This window comes from Panthera leo, chromosome D2, assembly GCF_018350215.1.
Source record: "Panthera leo isolate Ple1 chromosome D2, P.leo_Ple1_pat1.1, whole genome shotgun sequence".
Taxonomy (NCBI): domain Eukaryota; kingdom Metazoa; phylum Chordata; class Mammalia; order Carnivora; family Felidae; genus Panthera; species Panthera leo.
This window is the reverse complement of record NC_056689.1, coordinates 19,416,221-19,435,354: the sequence shown is the minus strand read 5'-3', so window position 1 is coordinate 19,435,354 and position 19,134 is coordinate 19,416,221. Positions and strand designations below refer to the sequence as shown.

The following is a 19,134-nucleotide window of genomic DNA, read 5'->3' as shown; positions in this document are numbered from 1 at the left end:
TGCAGCAATTTCTTACTCAACACATCTCCAAAGGCAAGGGAATTAAAAGCAAAAGTGAACTATTGGAACCTCTTCAAGATCAAAATCTGCACTGCAAAGGAAGCAATCAACAAAACTAAAAGGCAACTGACAGAATGGGAAAAGAGGCTTGCAAATGACATATTGGATAAAGGGCTAGTATCCAAAATCTGTAAAGAACTTAACCAAACTCAGCGCCCGAAAAACAAATAATCCAGTGAAGAAATGGGCAGAAGATATGAATAGACACTTCTCTAAAGAAAACATCCACATGGCCAACAGACACATGAAAAGATGCTCAATGTCATTCATCATCAGGAAAATACAAATCAAAGCCACACTGAGATACCATCTCACACCAGTCAGATTGGCTAAGATGAACAAATCACGAAACTACAGATGCTGGCGAGGATGTGGAGAAATGGGAACCCTCTTGCACTGTTGGTGGAAATGCAAACTGGTGCATCCACTCTGGAAAACAGTGTGGAGGTTCCTCAAAAAATAAAAAGTAGAACTATCCTATGACCCAGGAATAGCACTGCTAGGAACTTACCCAAAGGATACAGGAGTGCTGATGCATAGGGGCACGTGTACCTCAATGTTTATAGCAGCACTTTCAACAATAGCTGAATTATGGAAAGAGCCCAAATGTCCACCTTTTTCTCCTTTCCATTCTTTTTCTTGGCTACAGAAAAAAAAAAAAACATTATTTTTATCTTCCTTTCATTAAAAAAGTTATTGTTTTAACTATGTTTTTTTCCCTAAATTTTTAAAATTCTATTTCACCTCATTTCACTTTATTTTATTGTATACTTTTTTTTAATTTTTAAACTTTTTTTTTTTACCTTTTTTCTCTATTCTATCAAACTTCTTTCAACAAGCAGACCAAAAACACCTAGGATTTAGCTTCCTTTATGTAATTTTTGGTTTTTTTTTTTAATTTTTAAATTTAAAATTTTTATTCTTTCTTTCTCCAAAATGACAAAATGAAGGAATTCATCCCAAAAGAAAGAACAGGAAAAAATGACAGCCAGAGGCTTAACACAGATATAAGCAAGTTGTCTAAACTAGAATTTAGAACCATAGTATTAAGAATACTAGCTGGGGTTGAAAAAAGCATAGAATCCTTTTCTACAGAGATAAAAGAAGGCAAATCGAGTCATGATGAAATTTAAAATGCTATAACCGAGATGGAATATTGAATGGATGCCATGGCAGTAAGGATGGGTAAAGCAAAGCAGAGAAAAAACGATATAGAAGACAAAATTATGGAGAATAATGCAGCAGAAAAAAGAGGGAAACTAAGGCAAAAGAGCATGATCTGAGAATTACAGAAATCAGTGACTTAAAAAATGAATAATACCTGGGGCGCCTGGGTGGCTCAGTCGGTTAAGCGGCCGACTTCGGCTCAGGTCATGATCTCACGGTCCGTGGGTTTGAGCCCCGCGTCGGGCTCTGGGCTGACAGCTCAGAGCCTGGAGCCTGTTTCAGATTCTGTGTCTCCCTCTCTCTGACCCTCCCCCGTTCATGCTCTGTCTCTCTCTGTCTCAAAAATAAATAAACGTTAAAAAAAAAATTAAAAAAAAAAAAAAAAAAATGAATAATACCTGAATCATAGGGAGTCCCAGAAGATGAAGAGAGAGAAAAACGGGCAGAAGGTTTATGTGAACAAATTATAGTGGAAAACTTTCCTAATCTGGAGGAAGACACACATCAAAATCTAAGAAGCACAGACATCTCCCATTAGATTCAACAAAAACCGACCATCAGCAAGGCATATCTTAGTCAAATTCACAAAATACACACAGAATTATGAAAGCAGCAAGGGGGAAAAAAAAGTCCTTAACCTATAATTATGGGAAAACAGATCAGGTTTGCAGCAGACCTATCCACAGAAAGTTGGCAGGCCAGAAGGAAGTGGCAGGATATATTCAACGTACTGAATCAGAAAAATATGAAGCCAGGAATTCTTTATCCAGCAAGGCTGTTATTCAAAATAGAAAGATAAAGAGTTTCCCAGACAAACAAAAACTAAAGGAGTTCGTGACCACTAAGCCAGCCTTGCAAGAAATTTTAAGGGGGACACTCTGAGGGGAGAAAAGATGAAACAAAACAAAAAAGACCCAAAGCAACACAGACTAGAAAGGACCAGAGAACACCACCAGAAATTCCCAACTCTGCAGACAACACAAGGACAATAAATTCATGTCTTTCAGTACTCTAAATGTCACTGGAAAAGTGCTCCAATCAAAAGACCTAGGGTATCAGAATGGTTAAGAAAACAAGATCCATCTATATCCTGTTCACAAGAGACCCATTTTAGGCCTAAAGACACCTTCAGACTGAAAGTAGGGATGGAGAACCATGTATCATGCTAATCGTCACCAAAAGAAAGTTGGAGTAGCCACATTTATATCAGACAAACTAGATTTTTAAAATAGACTGTAACAAGAGATGAAGAAGGGCATTGTGTCATAATTGAGGATATAATTAAGGGGTCTATCCACCAAAATCTAACAATTGTAAACATTTATACCCCCAACATAGTAGCACCCAAATATATAAATCAGTGAATCACAAATATAAAGAAACTCATTGGTAATAATACCATAAGAGTAGGTGTATTCAGCACCCCACTTAATAGCAATGGACAGGTCATATAAGCATAAAATCAACAAGGAAACAATGTTTGAATGACACACTGGACCAGATGAATTTAACAGATACATTCAGAACGTTTCATCCTAAAGCAGCAGAATATACATTCTTCTTGAGTGCACATGGAACATTCTCCAGAATAGATCGCACACTGGGACGCAAATCAGCCCTCAGCAAATACAAAAATACCAAGATCATACCATACATATTTTCAGACCACAACACAATGAAACTTGAAATCAATTACAAAATATTTGGAAAGACCACGAATACTGGGATGTTAAAGAACATCCTACTAAAGAATGAATGGGTTACCCAGAAATTAAAGAGGAAATTAAAAAGTACATGGAAGCCAATGAAAATGAAAACACGATAACCTAAAACCTCTGGGACACAGTGAAAGCAGTCATAAGAGGGAAGTATAAAGCAATCCAGACCTTCCTAAAGAAGGAAGAAAGGTCTCAGATATACAACCTAACCTAACACCTTAAAGAACTGGAAAAAGGGGCGCCTGGGTGGCGCAGTCGGTTAAGCGTCCGACTTCAGCCGGGTCACGATCTCGCGGTCCGTGAGTTCGAGCCCCGCGTCAAGCTCTGGGCTGATGGCTCGGAGCCTGGAGCCTGCTTCCGATTCTGTGTCTCCCTCTCTCTCTGCCCCTCCCCCGTTCATGCTCTGTCTCTCTCTGTCCCAAAAATAAAATAAAAAAAAAAAAAAAACGTTGAAAGAACTGGAAAAAGAACAGCAAATAAAGACCAAAACCAGCAGAAGATAGGAAATAATAAAAATTAGAGCAGAAATCAATGATATTAAAATAAAAAAAACAGAACAGATCAATGAAATCAGGAGTGGGTTCTTTCAAAGAATTAACAAAATTGATAAACCCCTAGCCAATTTCAAGAAGAAAAAGGAATGGATGCAAATAAATAAAACCATGAATGAAAGAGGAGAGAGCCAACACTGCAGAAATACAAACAATAATAAGAGAATATTATGAGCAATTGTATGCCAATAAATTGGGCAATCTGGAAGAAATGGGCAAATTCCTAGAAACATATAAACTACCAAAACTGAAACAGGAAGAAATAGAAAATTTAATCAGACACATAACCAGTAAAGAAGTTGAATCAGTAATCAAAAATCTCCCAAAATACAAGAGTCCAGGGCCGGATGGCTTTCCAGGGGAATTCTACCAAACATTTAAAGAAGAGTTAACACCTATTCTGTTGAAGCTGCTCCAAAACAAAACAAAACAAAACAGCAAAAACAAAGAAAGAAAAAAAAAAGAAATGGAAGGGAAACTTCCAAACTCATTCTATGAAGCCAGCATTACCTTGATTCCAAATCCAGACAAAGACCCCACTAAAAAGGAGAACTACAGACCAATTTCCCAGATGAACATGGATGCAAAAATCCTCAACAAGATACTAGCCAATTGGACCCAACAATACATTAAAAGAATTATTCACAATCAAGTGGGATTTATACCTGGGATGCAGGACTGGTTCAATATCCACAAATCGATCAATGTGATACATTACATTAATAAAAGAAAGAATAAGAACCACATGATCGTTACAGTAGATGCAGAGAAAGCATTTGACAAAATGCAGCATCCTTTCTTGATAAAACTCCTCAAGAAAGTAGTGACAGAAGGATCATACCTTAAGATCATAAAAGCTGTATATGAAAGACCCACTGCTAATATCTTCAGTGGCAAAAACGGAGAGTTTCCCTGCTAAGGTCAGGAACACGACAAGGATGTCCACTCATTCAACAGTGGTGGAAGTCCTAGCCTCAGCAATGAGACAAACACAAAGAAATAAAAGGCATCCAGATTGGCAAGGAGGAAGTCAAACTTTCACACTTCTCAGACAACATGATACTCTACATGGGAAACCTGAAACTTGCCACCAAAAAACTACTAGAACTGATCCATGAATTCAGTGAAGTCTCAAGGATATAAAATAAATGCACAGAAATCAGTTGCATTTCTATGCACCAATAATGAGGGAGAAGAGAAATCAAGGAATCGATCCCATTTACAGTTGTACCAAAACCCATAAAATACCTAGGAATAAGCCTAACAAAGGTGGTGAAAAACCTATACACTGAAAACTATAGAAAGCTTTTGAAAGAAATTGAAGAAGACACAAAGAAATGGAAAAACATTCCTTGCTCATGGATTGGAAGGACAAATATTGTTGAAATGTCGATAACTACCCCAAGCAATCTATACATTGAATGCAATCCCTATCAAAATAACACCAGCATTCTTCACAGAGGTAGAACAAACAATCCTAAAATTTTTTTGGAACCAGAAAAGACTGCAAATAGCCAAAACAATCCTGAAAAAGAAAACCAAGGCTGGAGACATCAAAATCCCAGACTTCAAGATGTATTACAAAGCTGTAATCATCAGGACAGTATGGTACTGGCACAAAAACGGACACTTATATCAATGGAAGAGAATAGAGAACCCAGAAATGGACCCACAAATGTATGGCCAAGTAATCATTGACAAAGCAGAGAAGAATATACAATGGGAACAGAGAGTCTCTTTAGGAAATGATGTTGGGAAAACTAGACAGTGACATGCAGAAGAGTGAACTTGGACCACTTTCTTACACCATACACAAAAATGAACTCAAAACAGATGAAAGACCTAAAGTTAAGATAGGAAGGCATCAAAATCCTAGAGGAGAAAGCAGGCAAAATCCTTTGATGTCGGCCACAGTAACTTCTTACTCAACACGTATGCAGAGGCAAGGACCTCATCAAAATAAAAAGCTTCTGCACAGCAAAGAATCAGCAGAACTAAAAGGCAACCAACAGAATGGAAGAAGATATTTGCAAATGACATATCAGATAAAGGGTTAGTATCCAAAATCTGTAAAGAATCTTGCATACTCAACAACCCCCCCCCCCCGCAAACAATCCAATGAAGAAGTGAACAAAAGACATGAATAGACACATTTCCAAAGAAGACATCCAGATGGCTCACAGATCACATGACAACATGCTCAACGTCACTCATCATCAGGGAAATACAAATCAAAACCACAGTAAGATACCACCTCACACCAGTCAGAATGGCTTGTTGGCAAGGATGTGGAGAAAGAGGAATCCTTTTGCACTGCTAGTGGGAATGGTAACTGGTGCAGGCACTTTGGAAAACAGTATGGAGGTTCCTCAGAAAATTAAAAATAGAACTACCCTATGACCCTGCAATTGCACTACTAGGTATTTATCCAAAGGATACAAGTCTGCTGTTTCAAAGGGGCACATGCACCCCAATGTTTATAGCAGTGCCATCAACAATAGCCAAAGTATGGAATGATCCCAAATGTCCATCGACTGTTGAATGGATACAGAAGAGTTGGTGTGTGTGTGTGTGTGTGTGTGTGTGTGTGTGTGTGTGTGTGTGTATGTATGTATACATATATATATGCACATACATATATATATACATACATGCATATACAATAGAATATTACTCAATGATCAAAAAGAATGGAATCTTGCCATTTGCAGCAATGTGGATGCAACTAGAGTGTATTATGCTAAGTGAAATTAGAGAAAGACAAATATGTGACTTAAGTTATATATAGAATTTAAGATATAAAACAGATGAATATAAGGAAAGGGAAGCAAAAATAATATAAAAACAGGGAAGGGACAAAACATAAGAGAGAACAAACTGAGGGTTGCTGAAGGGGTTTTGGGTGGGGGTATACACTAAATGGGCAAGGGGCATTAAGGAGGACACTTGTTGGGATGAGCACTGGGTGTTATATGTAGGTGATGAATCACTAGAATCTATTCCTGAAATCATTATTGCACTATATGGTAACTGAGTTGGATGTAAATTAAACAATAATAATTTTAAAAATAAATAAATATTTAAAAATATTTAAATGATTTAATTTTCAGTTGTTCCAGTGTATTGTTGGCAACAGCTTAAAGTTTTTACAAAGAAATGCTTTTTTTGAGAGAGGTACCTTTTCCTAATCACTGATTCCTCTTTATTTGGGGAAAAGATACTTCTTTTTTATCTTTATTGATCATATTGTCTAAAAATCAAGACTCTGTATATCTTTTTTCTCTTTATAATACTGGATGATAGTAACTCTTCAAATATCTCTTTCCATGAATTGATTAACTAGGAAAGGTGTTTTGCTAAAGATATTTGAATTTGTTTGCTCCTGATATAAGTTCACATAAAATGAGCAATTCAAGGGCACCCATGCCCAACGTGGGGCTTGAACTCAGGACTCTGAGATCAAGAGTCAAGTCACATGTTGGGATGAGCACAGGGTGTGTTATGTAAGTGATGAATTACTAAATTATATTCCTGAAATCATTATTACACTATATGTTACCTAACTTGGATTTAAATCATAAGGGGAAAAAAAAGGCAATCGTGTGCTCCACTGACAGAGCCAGCCAAGCACTTCAGCCTTTGCTTGTTATTCTGCCCTACTCATGTCTCGCAGATTTCCTTTCCATTAAAGTGTGTGTGTGTGTGTGTGTGTGTGTGTGCGCGCGCTACATTTTTAGATGTTTTTAAGGTGTACCTTTGATTTACAATGATCTTTGCTACTGACCAAGACTGGTCAGTGGTAGCGATGGAGAAGTTCTCATATCTCTTCCCATTCTAGCTTTAGGTAGTAAAGTAGAAATATATAGAAGAGAGAATATCAGTAAAGGAGTTCCACAGAAACAACTTCGTTTTAGTCTGTATTTGAAATTTAGATTCTCATATGTGAAATTTAATTTAGATGAGATAATACACCCCTGATTTAATAGAATGGTGATAGTTTTTATTTTTAAAATCCCGTTTCTTGGGTACATTTCCTAACTTGTGGTTTACATAACTATGTATTTGAAAATTCTCATATTTTTGTATTTAATTTACTCAGATTAATTTACTCATTTTCATCCTTTTTATTGCAGTACAGTTTATATACAGTAAAACCTTGTATTTGCATAACTTGTTCTGCGAGTGTTCCACAAGACGAGTGAACATTTCTAAGTTTTAACATGATAAACAAGCGATGTCTTGCAATATGAGTAGTATGTGATGCCAAACGTCACATCACAAGTGAGGCAATCACTCTCGCTCTCTCTCTCTCTCTCTCGCTCTCTCGCTGTGGGATCATGGGTGATCATCTCCCATGCTCGGATGCTCCGTCTCAGGCCACGGTGTTTGGCAGAAACCAGTGATTTTTCAGAATGTTGGAAGATGCCCACATCTGGTGCTAGTGTATTTTTTGTCACTTGAAAGCACCTATGGACAGTCCTTTGCTTTCCCATATAACAGTAAGCTTAGGAATGCTTTACTTCATTCTAGGTCAGGCTGCCTGCAGATATCAACCCTTTCCTCTGCTGTTTTATTGCCAGTTACATTAAATACAGTATACGACAAGAGTTTATTAATATTGTACTCAGTCAACACCTGTGCGAGCATATACAGTGGCCCCCATGCAGAAAAGGGTTGAAAAGAAAGGCAGTGAGAAGGAGAGCATTACGATGGAAGTTAACAAGGAAATCATTGAGAAGTAGGAATGAGGTATGTGAGTGAGTGGCTGAAACTGCAAGAGTTTATAAGAAGTTTACATCTGCATCTTGTCTGCACAGGAGGAGGAGAAAAAGGTGGAATCCCTCACTTCACATAAGGTTAAGGGAGATCTGTAAAATGTGGGAAACAATGCAAAATTTTGTAGAAAAGCACCACCCGAATGAGGCTGTAAGCGTGCGAGTGATGAATCTGTTTAACAACAATGCACTGTCACATTTCTGCAAAATCTTCAAAAGGAGGCAACAGCAAGTGTCATTGGTTAGTTTCCTTTTTAAAGTTGCGCGAAAAGAAAAAGATTCCATTGAGCCAATAGATGGCAGTGATTCCGTTAGTGAGAGTAAAAGTCCTACACAATAATCCTCTCTCGTCTCCCTCACAGCAGCCACGAAGGTTTTCAAAGGTAAGTGCAGGTTAACTTGTTTATTTTTCTTTATATTTTGTATTTTCTTTATTATTTTGTATTATGTTGTAGTATTATAATCATTTTTCTATGAACATTTTTTGGGTTGTGGAACAAATCATCTGAGTTTCCATTATTTCTAAATTCGCTCTGATTTACAAGTGCTTTGGATTACAAGCATGTTTCTGGAATGAATTATGCTCACAAACCAAGGTTTTAATGTATAACATTGTGTAGTTTTAAGGTGTACAACATGATTTAATACCTTTATATATTGCAGTATGATTAAGCATTAGGTTAGCTAACATCTCTATCATTTTGAGAATCCTTTTTAAAAATTATTTATGTGTATAGAGATCATGAGTGGTTTTTTTGTTGTTAACACATTTTGAGTATACTTAACTGTTCTTATAAAAATGATTTTTTCTGTAGTCACCTGTAATTTTTGATGTTTATAAAAGTGTCTTCTTCCATTTATAGTAACACTTTGCTCAAGATAAACTATATTTCTTTAATAGGCAATATGTGTTTAAGCACATGGTTGTAATTAAACTTTTTCAGCGAATTGTAGCATTTGAGGTAGATGGTAATTAGCTATAACAGACTAAAAGTTTTAAAATATCAGTTTCTAAATCAGTATATTCTTATTCCTTCTTTAAAAATACTTACTTAAAATTTGAGAAAGTACATAGTTGTATGGTTCAGACTCCAAAAAGTATAGAAATAGGGGCACCTCGGTGGCTTAATCAGATAAGCACCTACTCTTGATTTTAGCTCAGGACATGATCTCACTTTGTGAGATTGAGCCCCACATCAGTCTCTGTGCTGATAGCGTGGAGCCTGCTTGAGATTCTCTGCTCTCTCTCTCTCTCTCTCTCCTCCCCCACTCGTGCTCTCTTTAATGAAAAACATAATAAACATAAAAAAGTATGGAAACATAAGCAGTGAGAAGTAACTTTCCACACAGCATACTATATTATACTTTTTCCCCAGTGTATCCTTTCAGGGAGATTTTTAACATACACAAATACTGTACATATGTGTTCTTTTATCACAAAACCTACTTTGAACACTGTTCTATATCTTGCTTTTTTTCCCAGTTTACATATCACAGAGATCTGTCCACAATGCACACTATTATTGTACCATGATTTAACCAGCTCCTTCTCATGAATCCGTTGTTTTCAGTCATTTGCTATTACAAATAATGTTTCAAATGAATAAACGGAGGAAATAACAAAACTAAAAGGCATTAGACAGAACGGGAAAAGATATTTGCCAATGATATATCGGATAAAGGATTAGTATGCCAAATCTATAAAGAATTTACCAAACTCAACAGCCAAAAAACAGATAATCCAGTGAAGAAATGAGCAGAAGACATGAATAGACACTTTTACAAAGAAGACAGCCAGATGGCTAACAGACATATTAAAAGATGCTCAACATCACTCATCATCAGGGAAATACAAATCAAAACTACAGTGAAATTCCACCTCAACCTGTCAGAATGGCTAAAATTAACAACTCAGGAAACAACAGATGCTGGCGAGGATGTGGAGAGATGGGAACCCTTTTGCACTGTTGGTGTGAATGCAAACTGGTGCAGCCACTCTGGAGAACAGTGTGGAAGTTCCTCAAAAAATTAAAAATAGAGCTACCCTATGACCCAGCAATTACACTACTAAGAATTTATCCAAAGGATACAAAAATGGTGATTCAAAGTGGCACATACACCCAAATGTTCATAGCAACACTATCAACAATAGCCAAGTTATGGAAAGAGCCCAAATGTCCATTGACTGATGAATGGATAAAGAAAATGTGGCATATCCATATACATATATATACATACATACACAATGAAATACTACTCGGTGATGAAAAAGAATGAAATCTTGCCATTTGTAACAAGGTGGATGGAACTAGAGGGTATTATGCTAAGGAAAATAAGTCAGAGAAAGACAGATATATGACTTTACTCATATGTGGAATTTAAGAAACAAAATATGAGCATAGTGGAAGGGAAGGAAAAATAGATAAAAACAGGGAGGCAAATTATAAGAGATTCTTCAATACAGAGAACAAACTGAAGGTTGCTGGAGGGGTATTGGGTAGGGAGATGGGCTAATGGATGATGGACATTAAGGAGGACGGTACTTGCTGGGATGAGCACTGGGTGTTATATGTAAGTGGTGAATCACTAAATTCTAGTCTTGAAACCATTATTACGCTGTATGTTAATTAACTTGGGTTAAAATGAAATTTTAAAAACTTTAAAGAATAATAAATAAATGATTAAACAGAGACCTACCTCATTCCACCAATGTGCTAGCATACTTATATGAGGGATAAGTTCCCGGAGGGGAATTGCTAGGCTTCTATGAATTTGTAATCTTAGTAGATATTGGCAATCTACCTCATACAGAGCAGTGGTTTTGAACGAGGGGCAGTTTTGCTCCAGGGAGACATTTGGCAAAGTCTGAGGACACTTTTTTTTTTTTTTTTTTTTTTTTTTTTTTTTTTACGATTTGGAGAAGGGCTGTGCTCCTGATATGTGCGACAGCTGTTTGATTTATGTGAAGTATTCACACCCTTTGTTCATTTTCCCCTGAGTAATCACGCCCTTTGCTCATTATATAATTTTCAAACCTTTTCTCTGTGTCTTTTTGCCTTTTGATTTCTGCATGGCAAAAACACTGTGAACATTTTTTAAGACATACTGTATATGAAGGGAAATTCTGAGTTTTTGTTGGAAATACCTTCTCTAGTTATCAGTTATTCAAGGATTCTTCCATCTTTGGGGGACACTTTTATCATTTCCTTTTGTGTATTTTGATATTTGATGTATTTGGAATTTATCCTGGTATAAGGTATAAATACAGTTTTTTTTTATCAGTACTTAATCATACTAACACCATTTAATAAATAATCCATTTCCTACTGATTTAAAATACAAACTTATCACATACTAACTTCTCATGTATTTGATTCTAAAAATATGTTTTAATGAAATCACTATCTTGGAGATATCTGCACTCCCATATTTACTGCATTATTAGCTATAGCCAAGATATGGAAACCACCTAAGTGTCACCTAATTGAATGGATAAAGAAGATGTGGTGTATGTATACACACACACACACACACACACACACACACACACTGGAATATTATTTAGCCACAAGAAAGAAGGAATCCTGCTGTACAACAGTATGAATGAACCCAAAGGCATTTTGCTAAGTGGAGTAAACCAAAGAAAGACAAATGCCGTATGGTACCACTTAAATGTGTAAATTAAAAATAAAAGGCCGATTTAATGGAAACATTAGAATTGTGGTTCTTAGAGGTTTAGGGAAGAGGGGAAGTGGGGAGATACAGGTCAGAGGGGAGATACAGGTCAGAGGGTACAAACTTTTAGCTATAGGATGAATAAGTTCTGAGGATTTAATGTACAGCATGTGTGTGTGTGTGTGTGTGTGTGTGTGTGTGTGTGTGTGTGTGTGTGTAATTTGTCATTTATTCCTCAATAAGGTTGGAAAAAATATAAATAAAATATGTTTTAGTATCTGGTAGGGTGGCAGAGTCTGATGTGGGGCTCAGTCCCACAAACCGTGAGATCATGACCTGAGCTGAAATCGAGTCAGACGTTTAACCGACTGAGCCACCCAGGTGCCCCTACACCTATTCTTGTTCTTTTTAAATTTTTTTTTTTTTCAACATTTTTTTTTTATTTATTTTTGGGACAGAGAGAGACAGAGCATGAACGGGGGAGGGGCAGAGAGAGAGGGAGACACAGAATCGGAAACAGGCTCCAGGCTCCGAGCCATCAGCCCAGAGCCTGACGCGGGGCTCGAACTCACGGACCGCGAGATCGTGACCTGGCTGAAGTCGGACGCTTAACCGACTGCGCCACCCAGGCGCCCCAATTCTTGTTCTTTTTAATGTGAACTTCAGATTTAGCTTATATTTAAGAAATTGTTTTGTTATAATCTCATTTTAGTTGTTGATTAAGTAGAATTGATATCTTTTTTAAATTTATTTTTTATTTTATTTTTGAGAGAGTGAGCAGGGAAGAAGAGCAGAGGGAGAGAGACAGAGAGAGAGAGAGAATGAGAGAGAGAGAGAATCTTAACAGGCTTCATGCTCAGCACGGAGCCTGACTCAGGGCTTGATCCCATGAACCTGGGATCATGACCTAAGCCAAATTCAAGAGTCACACGCTCAACTGACTGAGCCACCCAGACACCCCAAATCGTTGTTGAATTTCGTCTTTGAGAACATGGGTATGTGTGTGTATGTCTTAGGAATGTTTTAAAGGTGTTTTTATATAGACTTACACTTAGTTTATGCTTTGTTTTTGCATTTGTAAGTGGGGTCTTCCATTATATTTTCTAACTGGTTATTTATATATATGGAAACATATTCTATTTACCAATGTGAACTCACCATTTGAAGTTTTTATTGTTTGTATTTTTCAGTTGATTTCCCAGTATACAACCATTATCTACAAAAAGTAATATTTTTTATCTCCTTTCCAAATTGTTTTACCCCTTTGTCTTGTCCGTTTCTATTTGGTAGAAATTCCAAGAACAATATTAGGTAGTAATGATGATAAAAGACATTGTGGTAGAATACTTTTTCTAAAAGCTTCTTGTATTTTAGGATGGTTGCTTCCTTAATTTCCTTTAAAAAAAATTTTTTTTAATGTTTATTTTTGAGAGAGAGAGAGAGAGAGAGAATGAGCGGGTGAGGAACAGAGAGAGAAAGACACAGAATCCAAAGCAGGCTCCAGGCTCTGAGCCATCAGCACAGAGCCCGATGTGGGGCTCGAACTCAACGAACCATGAGATCACAACCTGAGCTGAAGTCAGATGCTCAACCAATTCAGCCACCCAGGCACCACCACCCCCGCTGCCTTAATTTCCTTTTTAAACTTGATGCTAACTTTTGGTGGATTGATACAGATCCACCAATATGATTCTTTCATATTGGAAATATTCATTTGTCCTTTTAAAGAATTTTCATCAATAAAAGATATAAATCTGTTAAATGCCTTTTTAGCAACCACTGACATGATGATAATGACTTTTTTCTTCTTAAATCCATTAGAATGAAATATGAGTAGATTTTCCCATCTTTAATTATCCTTGCTTTGCTGGATAAGCACCACATGGTCAAGGGCTATTAGTTTTTAATATTCAGTGCTTTTTGTCACAGGTTTACCAAATTCATTCTGACAGCTATGAGACACAAAACCAGCACTACGGAAGAAGCTTAACGAAAGAAACTCTAAAGGATGGTAAGGGTTGAAAAACCATATTTCAATGTACAGTTATCAAAATAATTCTAAAGTAGTTTCAATTTTAATTCTTTGGTATAATGATTCATTCCGCAATAAATAAACTTAAAAAAAATAAAAGAACCTTAAATTTACACAATTGTACTAATCATAATTTCTGGTTTGTATTACACCAAAACCCTGGATCCATGAATGCCTTCTTTTACATTGTATTTCATTTCTTATTTAATAATATATTTTTAAAAATGAACATCTGTGAACCAGCCATAGAGCCCAAGTCTTAGAACTAGAGGTTGTCTTTAAAATCCAAATACGTAGAGTATAGTATATTAAAACTACTTCTTACATAAGAGACTTTAAAATGTGTATTGTCATATGTAATGCGTTTTTATCAAAATCTCCCATGTATAGTTGAGCTGTGTATTATAAGCCTCTAGTACTACATAATAAATGGCATTAGAAGTGTTTTAAATAAAATCTGTTAACATGCCTCTAAAATATTTATAGCCAAAATATTACAAAAGCAATGATATCTTAATAGATTTCTGGAAATAATATTCTATTAGAAGTTTATTCTTAGCTCTGCGTAAGATAGGAAGGAGCTTATGTGTAATGTAAATAGTTTGAAGAAAAATTTTCATTATATGTATAGATACATATAATACAGATAATATTAATACAGATAATACAGATAATAATATATAATACAGATAATATTCAGATTGGCTCTTTATTAAAATATTTTACAGGCTGATGTGAATATACTTTTTAGCAATTTCTCTTCCAAAGTAGGGGGGACAAGCTATTTAAAAACAAATCAAATTGCATAGACCTAGAAATTCTCAAATACTTAAATACGCATAAATAATTTTAAAAGAGGCCTAATAATCTGATAGGTTAAAACATGTAAAAGTCTCCATTTTGAATAACATATTCAACCTGAAGTATTGTTGATACCCAAAGCGAGCTTAACTTTTGTGAAGACTGATTTAATCAACATTATTAAGATCAGAAAACAGTATTATAGTATGATTTGGTATTTGGTAATGGGCTGTTGACACCATTACAAGTGGTTATGATTTGACTCTAGGTTTTAGATTAGCTCCTGACTGTGATTCTAACAAATAAGAAATCTTACTAAAAAATCTCTCACACTGGCAAATGAAGCAGATCTTGGAATCACATTCCTTAAGAGAACATATATAGAGAGAATTAAACTACCAGTCTGTGTGTAATAATTTTTTAAATCTAAATAGTATATTTCACTTTACATAAGTGTCATTTTTTTCTAGTAAGAGAATCTTCACTAGAAATCAAATTGAGGTCCAAGTTTCTATGTCTGACTAGAATTTTGCCGGTTCAGTTTATTGTAAGGGGTAATGGGGGAGAAATTTGAAGAATTGTATCTAAGATGAGTTTACTTCCCAAGGGATAACTAGTTTATAATTTCATTATAATCCTAATATTTTCCTTTTTATAGGGGTCTCCAGGTTTTTTCATAATGGATTCTGCTTAAGAAAAGATGCTGTTGCTGCCAGCATTCAGAAGATTCAGAATATTCTGCAATGGTTTGAAAATCAGAAGCAACTTAACTTTTATGCAAGTTCATTACTGTTTGTTTATGAAGGCTCATCTCGGCCAACTACTACAAAATCAAATGACAGAACTTTGGTAGAAAAGTTTTTGTCCAAAGGACAACTGTCAGACACAGATGTACTGGAGTACAATAATAACTTTCATGTGTTAAATTCCACAGAGAATGGAAAAATAGATGTTTCAGTAGACAAAAGCTTGTCCAAGATGTATGCTTGTCACAGAAAAATGTGTTCAAAAAAGCATCACAGTCATACTTCATTGAAAGCTGAAAATACAGAGCAAGACAATGGGTGGAAAAGCATGTCACAGGAACGTTTAAATGGAAATGTACTTTCCCAACTGGAAAAAGTTTTCTGCCATCTTCCCACTGGTTGCCAGGAGATTTCAGAAGCAGAAGTGCGAATGATAGATTTTGCTCATGTGTTCCCTAGCAACACAGTAGATGAGGGATATGTTTATGGGCTGAAGCATTTAATTACTGTACTGCAAAGTATTTTAGACAATTGAATCCTTTGCTGTGGTCTTTTTAAGGGATGGGGCAATCATAACAAAAGCAGCAGTCAATATCTCTATACTTGTAAAGCTATGTAAAAAATTTATATTGTGAGTCTACATTTTGTCTTTATACTTTTGGTAGAAGGGTTATCTTTTTTATAATCTTACTCAGGAAAACTATCTGTTCATTAGAAAACTATGAAGAATAAAAAACTTAGGAATGTTAAGCAGGGAATGTGGTGGTACATGGCTTAAACATCTATTTGGCTCAAGCAAAATGCAAACCATTATTCAGTCATTAAGAGTTTATTTAGCTTTCTGTAGCCAATTTGTCATGAAATTTCTGCCCACCCAACCTTGACAATGAGCCATATCTAAACTCATTAATTTATTAGAACACTTTAAAAAATCTAGAAAGCACAGGTTGATGTCCTTAGTATTGCTATGAATGAAGTTATTAAAACTGGAGAAAATTCTACTTCAGAAAGTTAAGTACTGTTTAGGTGTTATATTAAAAGTTCAGACCAGCATATCAAAAGGTGCTTCTTAGTAAAGTGATTTAGAATTATTGCATTCCAAAAGCAGATTTTCTCTTTAATTTCCATTTATTTGCATATTTCAAAATATTATATAAAGATAATTGAAGTGAACAACAACAACAACAAATTTCTTGGAATTAAGTTCACTAATAATTATTCTTGCCAGGGTTAGGAGAAGAAAAAGGGCATTTGCAAGGAGCAAAATGTTTTCTTTTAAACTCTTAAATTGATGCAAAAATTAGAAAAAGTATTTACTATATTGTGAAAAATGTTATAAACCATATAATACCTTTTCCTACCTTTTCAAAAGGTAGATGATTGTCTTATTTTTCCTTTAAAGACCTTTTGAGAATTTTCTCTTTTAAAATGCATGTATTTATATGTCTTCATTTAGTTAAACAGTAGTATATATTGCTAAAAAGTGTTTCTTAGAATTCTAATAAGCAGTGAAGGACACCACCCAGTATTGTATCAAAAGTACCATGGGTAATTAGTGCACCTCTATAAGTTGGTGCATATCTAAATCCATGCTTCTATTTCACTCTTACTCAAAACAGTTTTATATCCTATTCCAGATAGAAATAACAATTTAAATTGTAATGAGTGGAAAAATTATTATCTGTATTATCTGTGTTTCACATCTACTACCCTTTAAAAAATAAGTAGTTACTTGTTATTGAAAACATTAAAACTTTGAAATTAAATTTGCAAATATGTTAGATATTTATGAAAGCATTACTTGCACTTTGATTCACTAACACATCTAAGCAGTTAACAGTTTTGCTGTATTCTTGGAAGATGTTTTGTATTTGTGAGCTGTTGAACTTTCTCCCCTCTTTTTCCCCTAGAATTACAAATTAAACTTTTAAATCTTAACGTCTTTTTTTTTTAGTGTAAAGTATCACAATTTGTGTTTATTTCACCTTCCCAGTCTGTGTTTTTCACAAATATCTGAGCACAAACAGAAGTACCAAATGCTCTATGAATTCTATGCTTAGTAGCTCTAGTAAACCTGAATAACTTTAAAATTCATATACATTTTGTTACAGCAAAATTTGGTTTTAATTTTTTATTTAGAGTGAGAATAAGTATTTTTTATAGAGACTGCATATTTTTCTCTACTGCCTAAATAGGTATTGGCTGTAGCTTTTCTTTGTGGGGATGAATTTCAAGTCCTAATAGTCAAAAATTTTTTATTCTAATTTTTTTTCTCCCACAACATAGACTTTTGTTGTTGTTGTTGTTATTTGGACAGGGGTTCATAAGTCTGAAGCTCAGATAATTAACAATTTTGAGTCTTAACAAGAGGGTTGTTTTGAATGGGATGGTATCAGGCTATGTACAATGAATTTAATAAATTTAAATATTACCAGATTTTTTGCACATTTTAGCTCAATAAAGTGTGAATCAACTGTTCTAGATTTTCTTTATCCATATGTAGAAATATAGTTTTGTAAAAATCAATGTCTTACCTTTTTGATACAATAGATCATATTTTTTTTTTTAAATAAAACAGGAAGCGCTTTTGTCTTTTATTTTTCAGGGAAGAGATTAACATTTAATTCTGTTTGTTTACATTTTTTATCACTGTTACCCAGTGCCCATTTTATGTTATTTTATAAGTAAACTTACATGTCACAGAATAAGTCTCTGTTTATGTAATCTACATGCGAATATTTTACTATCTATCTAGCCCAGTCACTTAACATTATGCTGAAATTTACCACTGTGGGGAAGAATGATCACTATTCACCAAGCATGTTTAAACATGTACGTGTTTAATAAATAAGCATAATAAGGATATAGTTTGGGTTAATAGGATTACCATAGTTTATTCCCCCTAGGAAATATAAATAATGATTTTAGTGTATTTCTTTTGGAATGCACTCATGAAAAGGACTTTAAGAAATGGTGGATAGTGAATAATACATTTCTCTAATAAAAATTTAAATTGTGTAATAGTTTTATAATAAAGTATTTACACTAATATTTTAATATGGATGGAAGTTGCATAAATTCAAGTAAATTAAAAATTGATGATAAATGCTAAATATTTTATCTAAATAGTTTTTCAAGAAACAGTTGTGAAAATGTGTATATTAAATGGCTCTAACGTGGAACTTGTATTTTCAACTCAGTATTCATTATTCTTTGTTTTACGTGTCTGGAAAGATCGTACTTACTATGCCTCTTTACACTACGATTTGCTATTGTGGAGCTTTAGATTGTATTCAACTGAATAAGGACTTTTTTTATGATTTTGATTGAGTATAACTTACTATTTTATGATTTCCAAAATGATGTTCTTCATATTATCTCTGTAAAGTCTATATATTAAATTTATAATAATATAACTTAAGAAAAAGGAATTAATTTTCAGAGATATTTCAGTTGTAATTTTCATATTTCATGCAACTGAAAACATTTGTTTCTAGGATTGGGAATACTGAGAAGATATGGGATGAAAGAAGGTATGTAACTGTTTTATTTGTGATATTACAGAAATTTTGTCCACTATTTTTAAAACATTGTCATCATTTTAGTACT

At 34.7% G+C, this 19,134-nt stretch overlaps 1 protein-coding gene across 1 annotated transcript in view; it reads left to right on the top strand.

Moving 5' to 3' along the window:
* The window catches only part of IPMK (inositol polyphosphate multikinase), a 61,905-nt gene extending 44,442 nt beyond the window's left edge, over positions 1 to 17,463 (top strand). The window contains 2 exon segments of the mRNA XM_042907828.1: positions 13,876 to 13,957; positions 15,438 to 17,463. Coding sequence (XP_042763762.1) covers positions 13,876 to 13,957; positions 15,438 to 16,060 — 705 coding nt within the window. The 3' untranslated portion in view covers positions 16,061 to 17,463.
* The last annotated feature ends 1,671 nt before the right edge of the window (positions 17,464 to 19,134 follow it).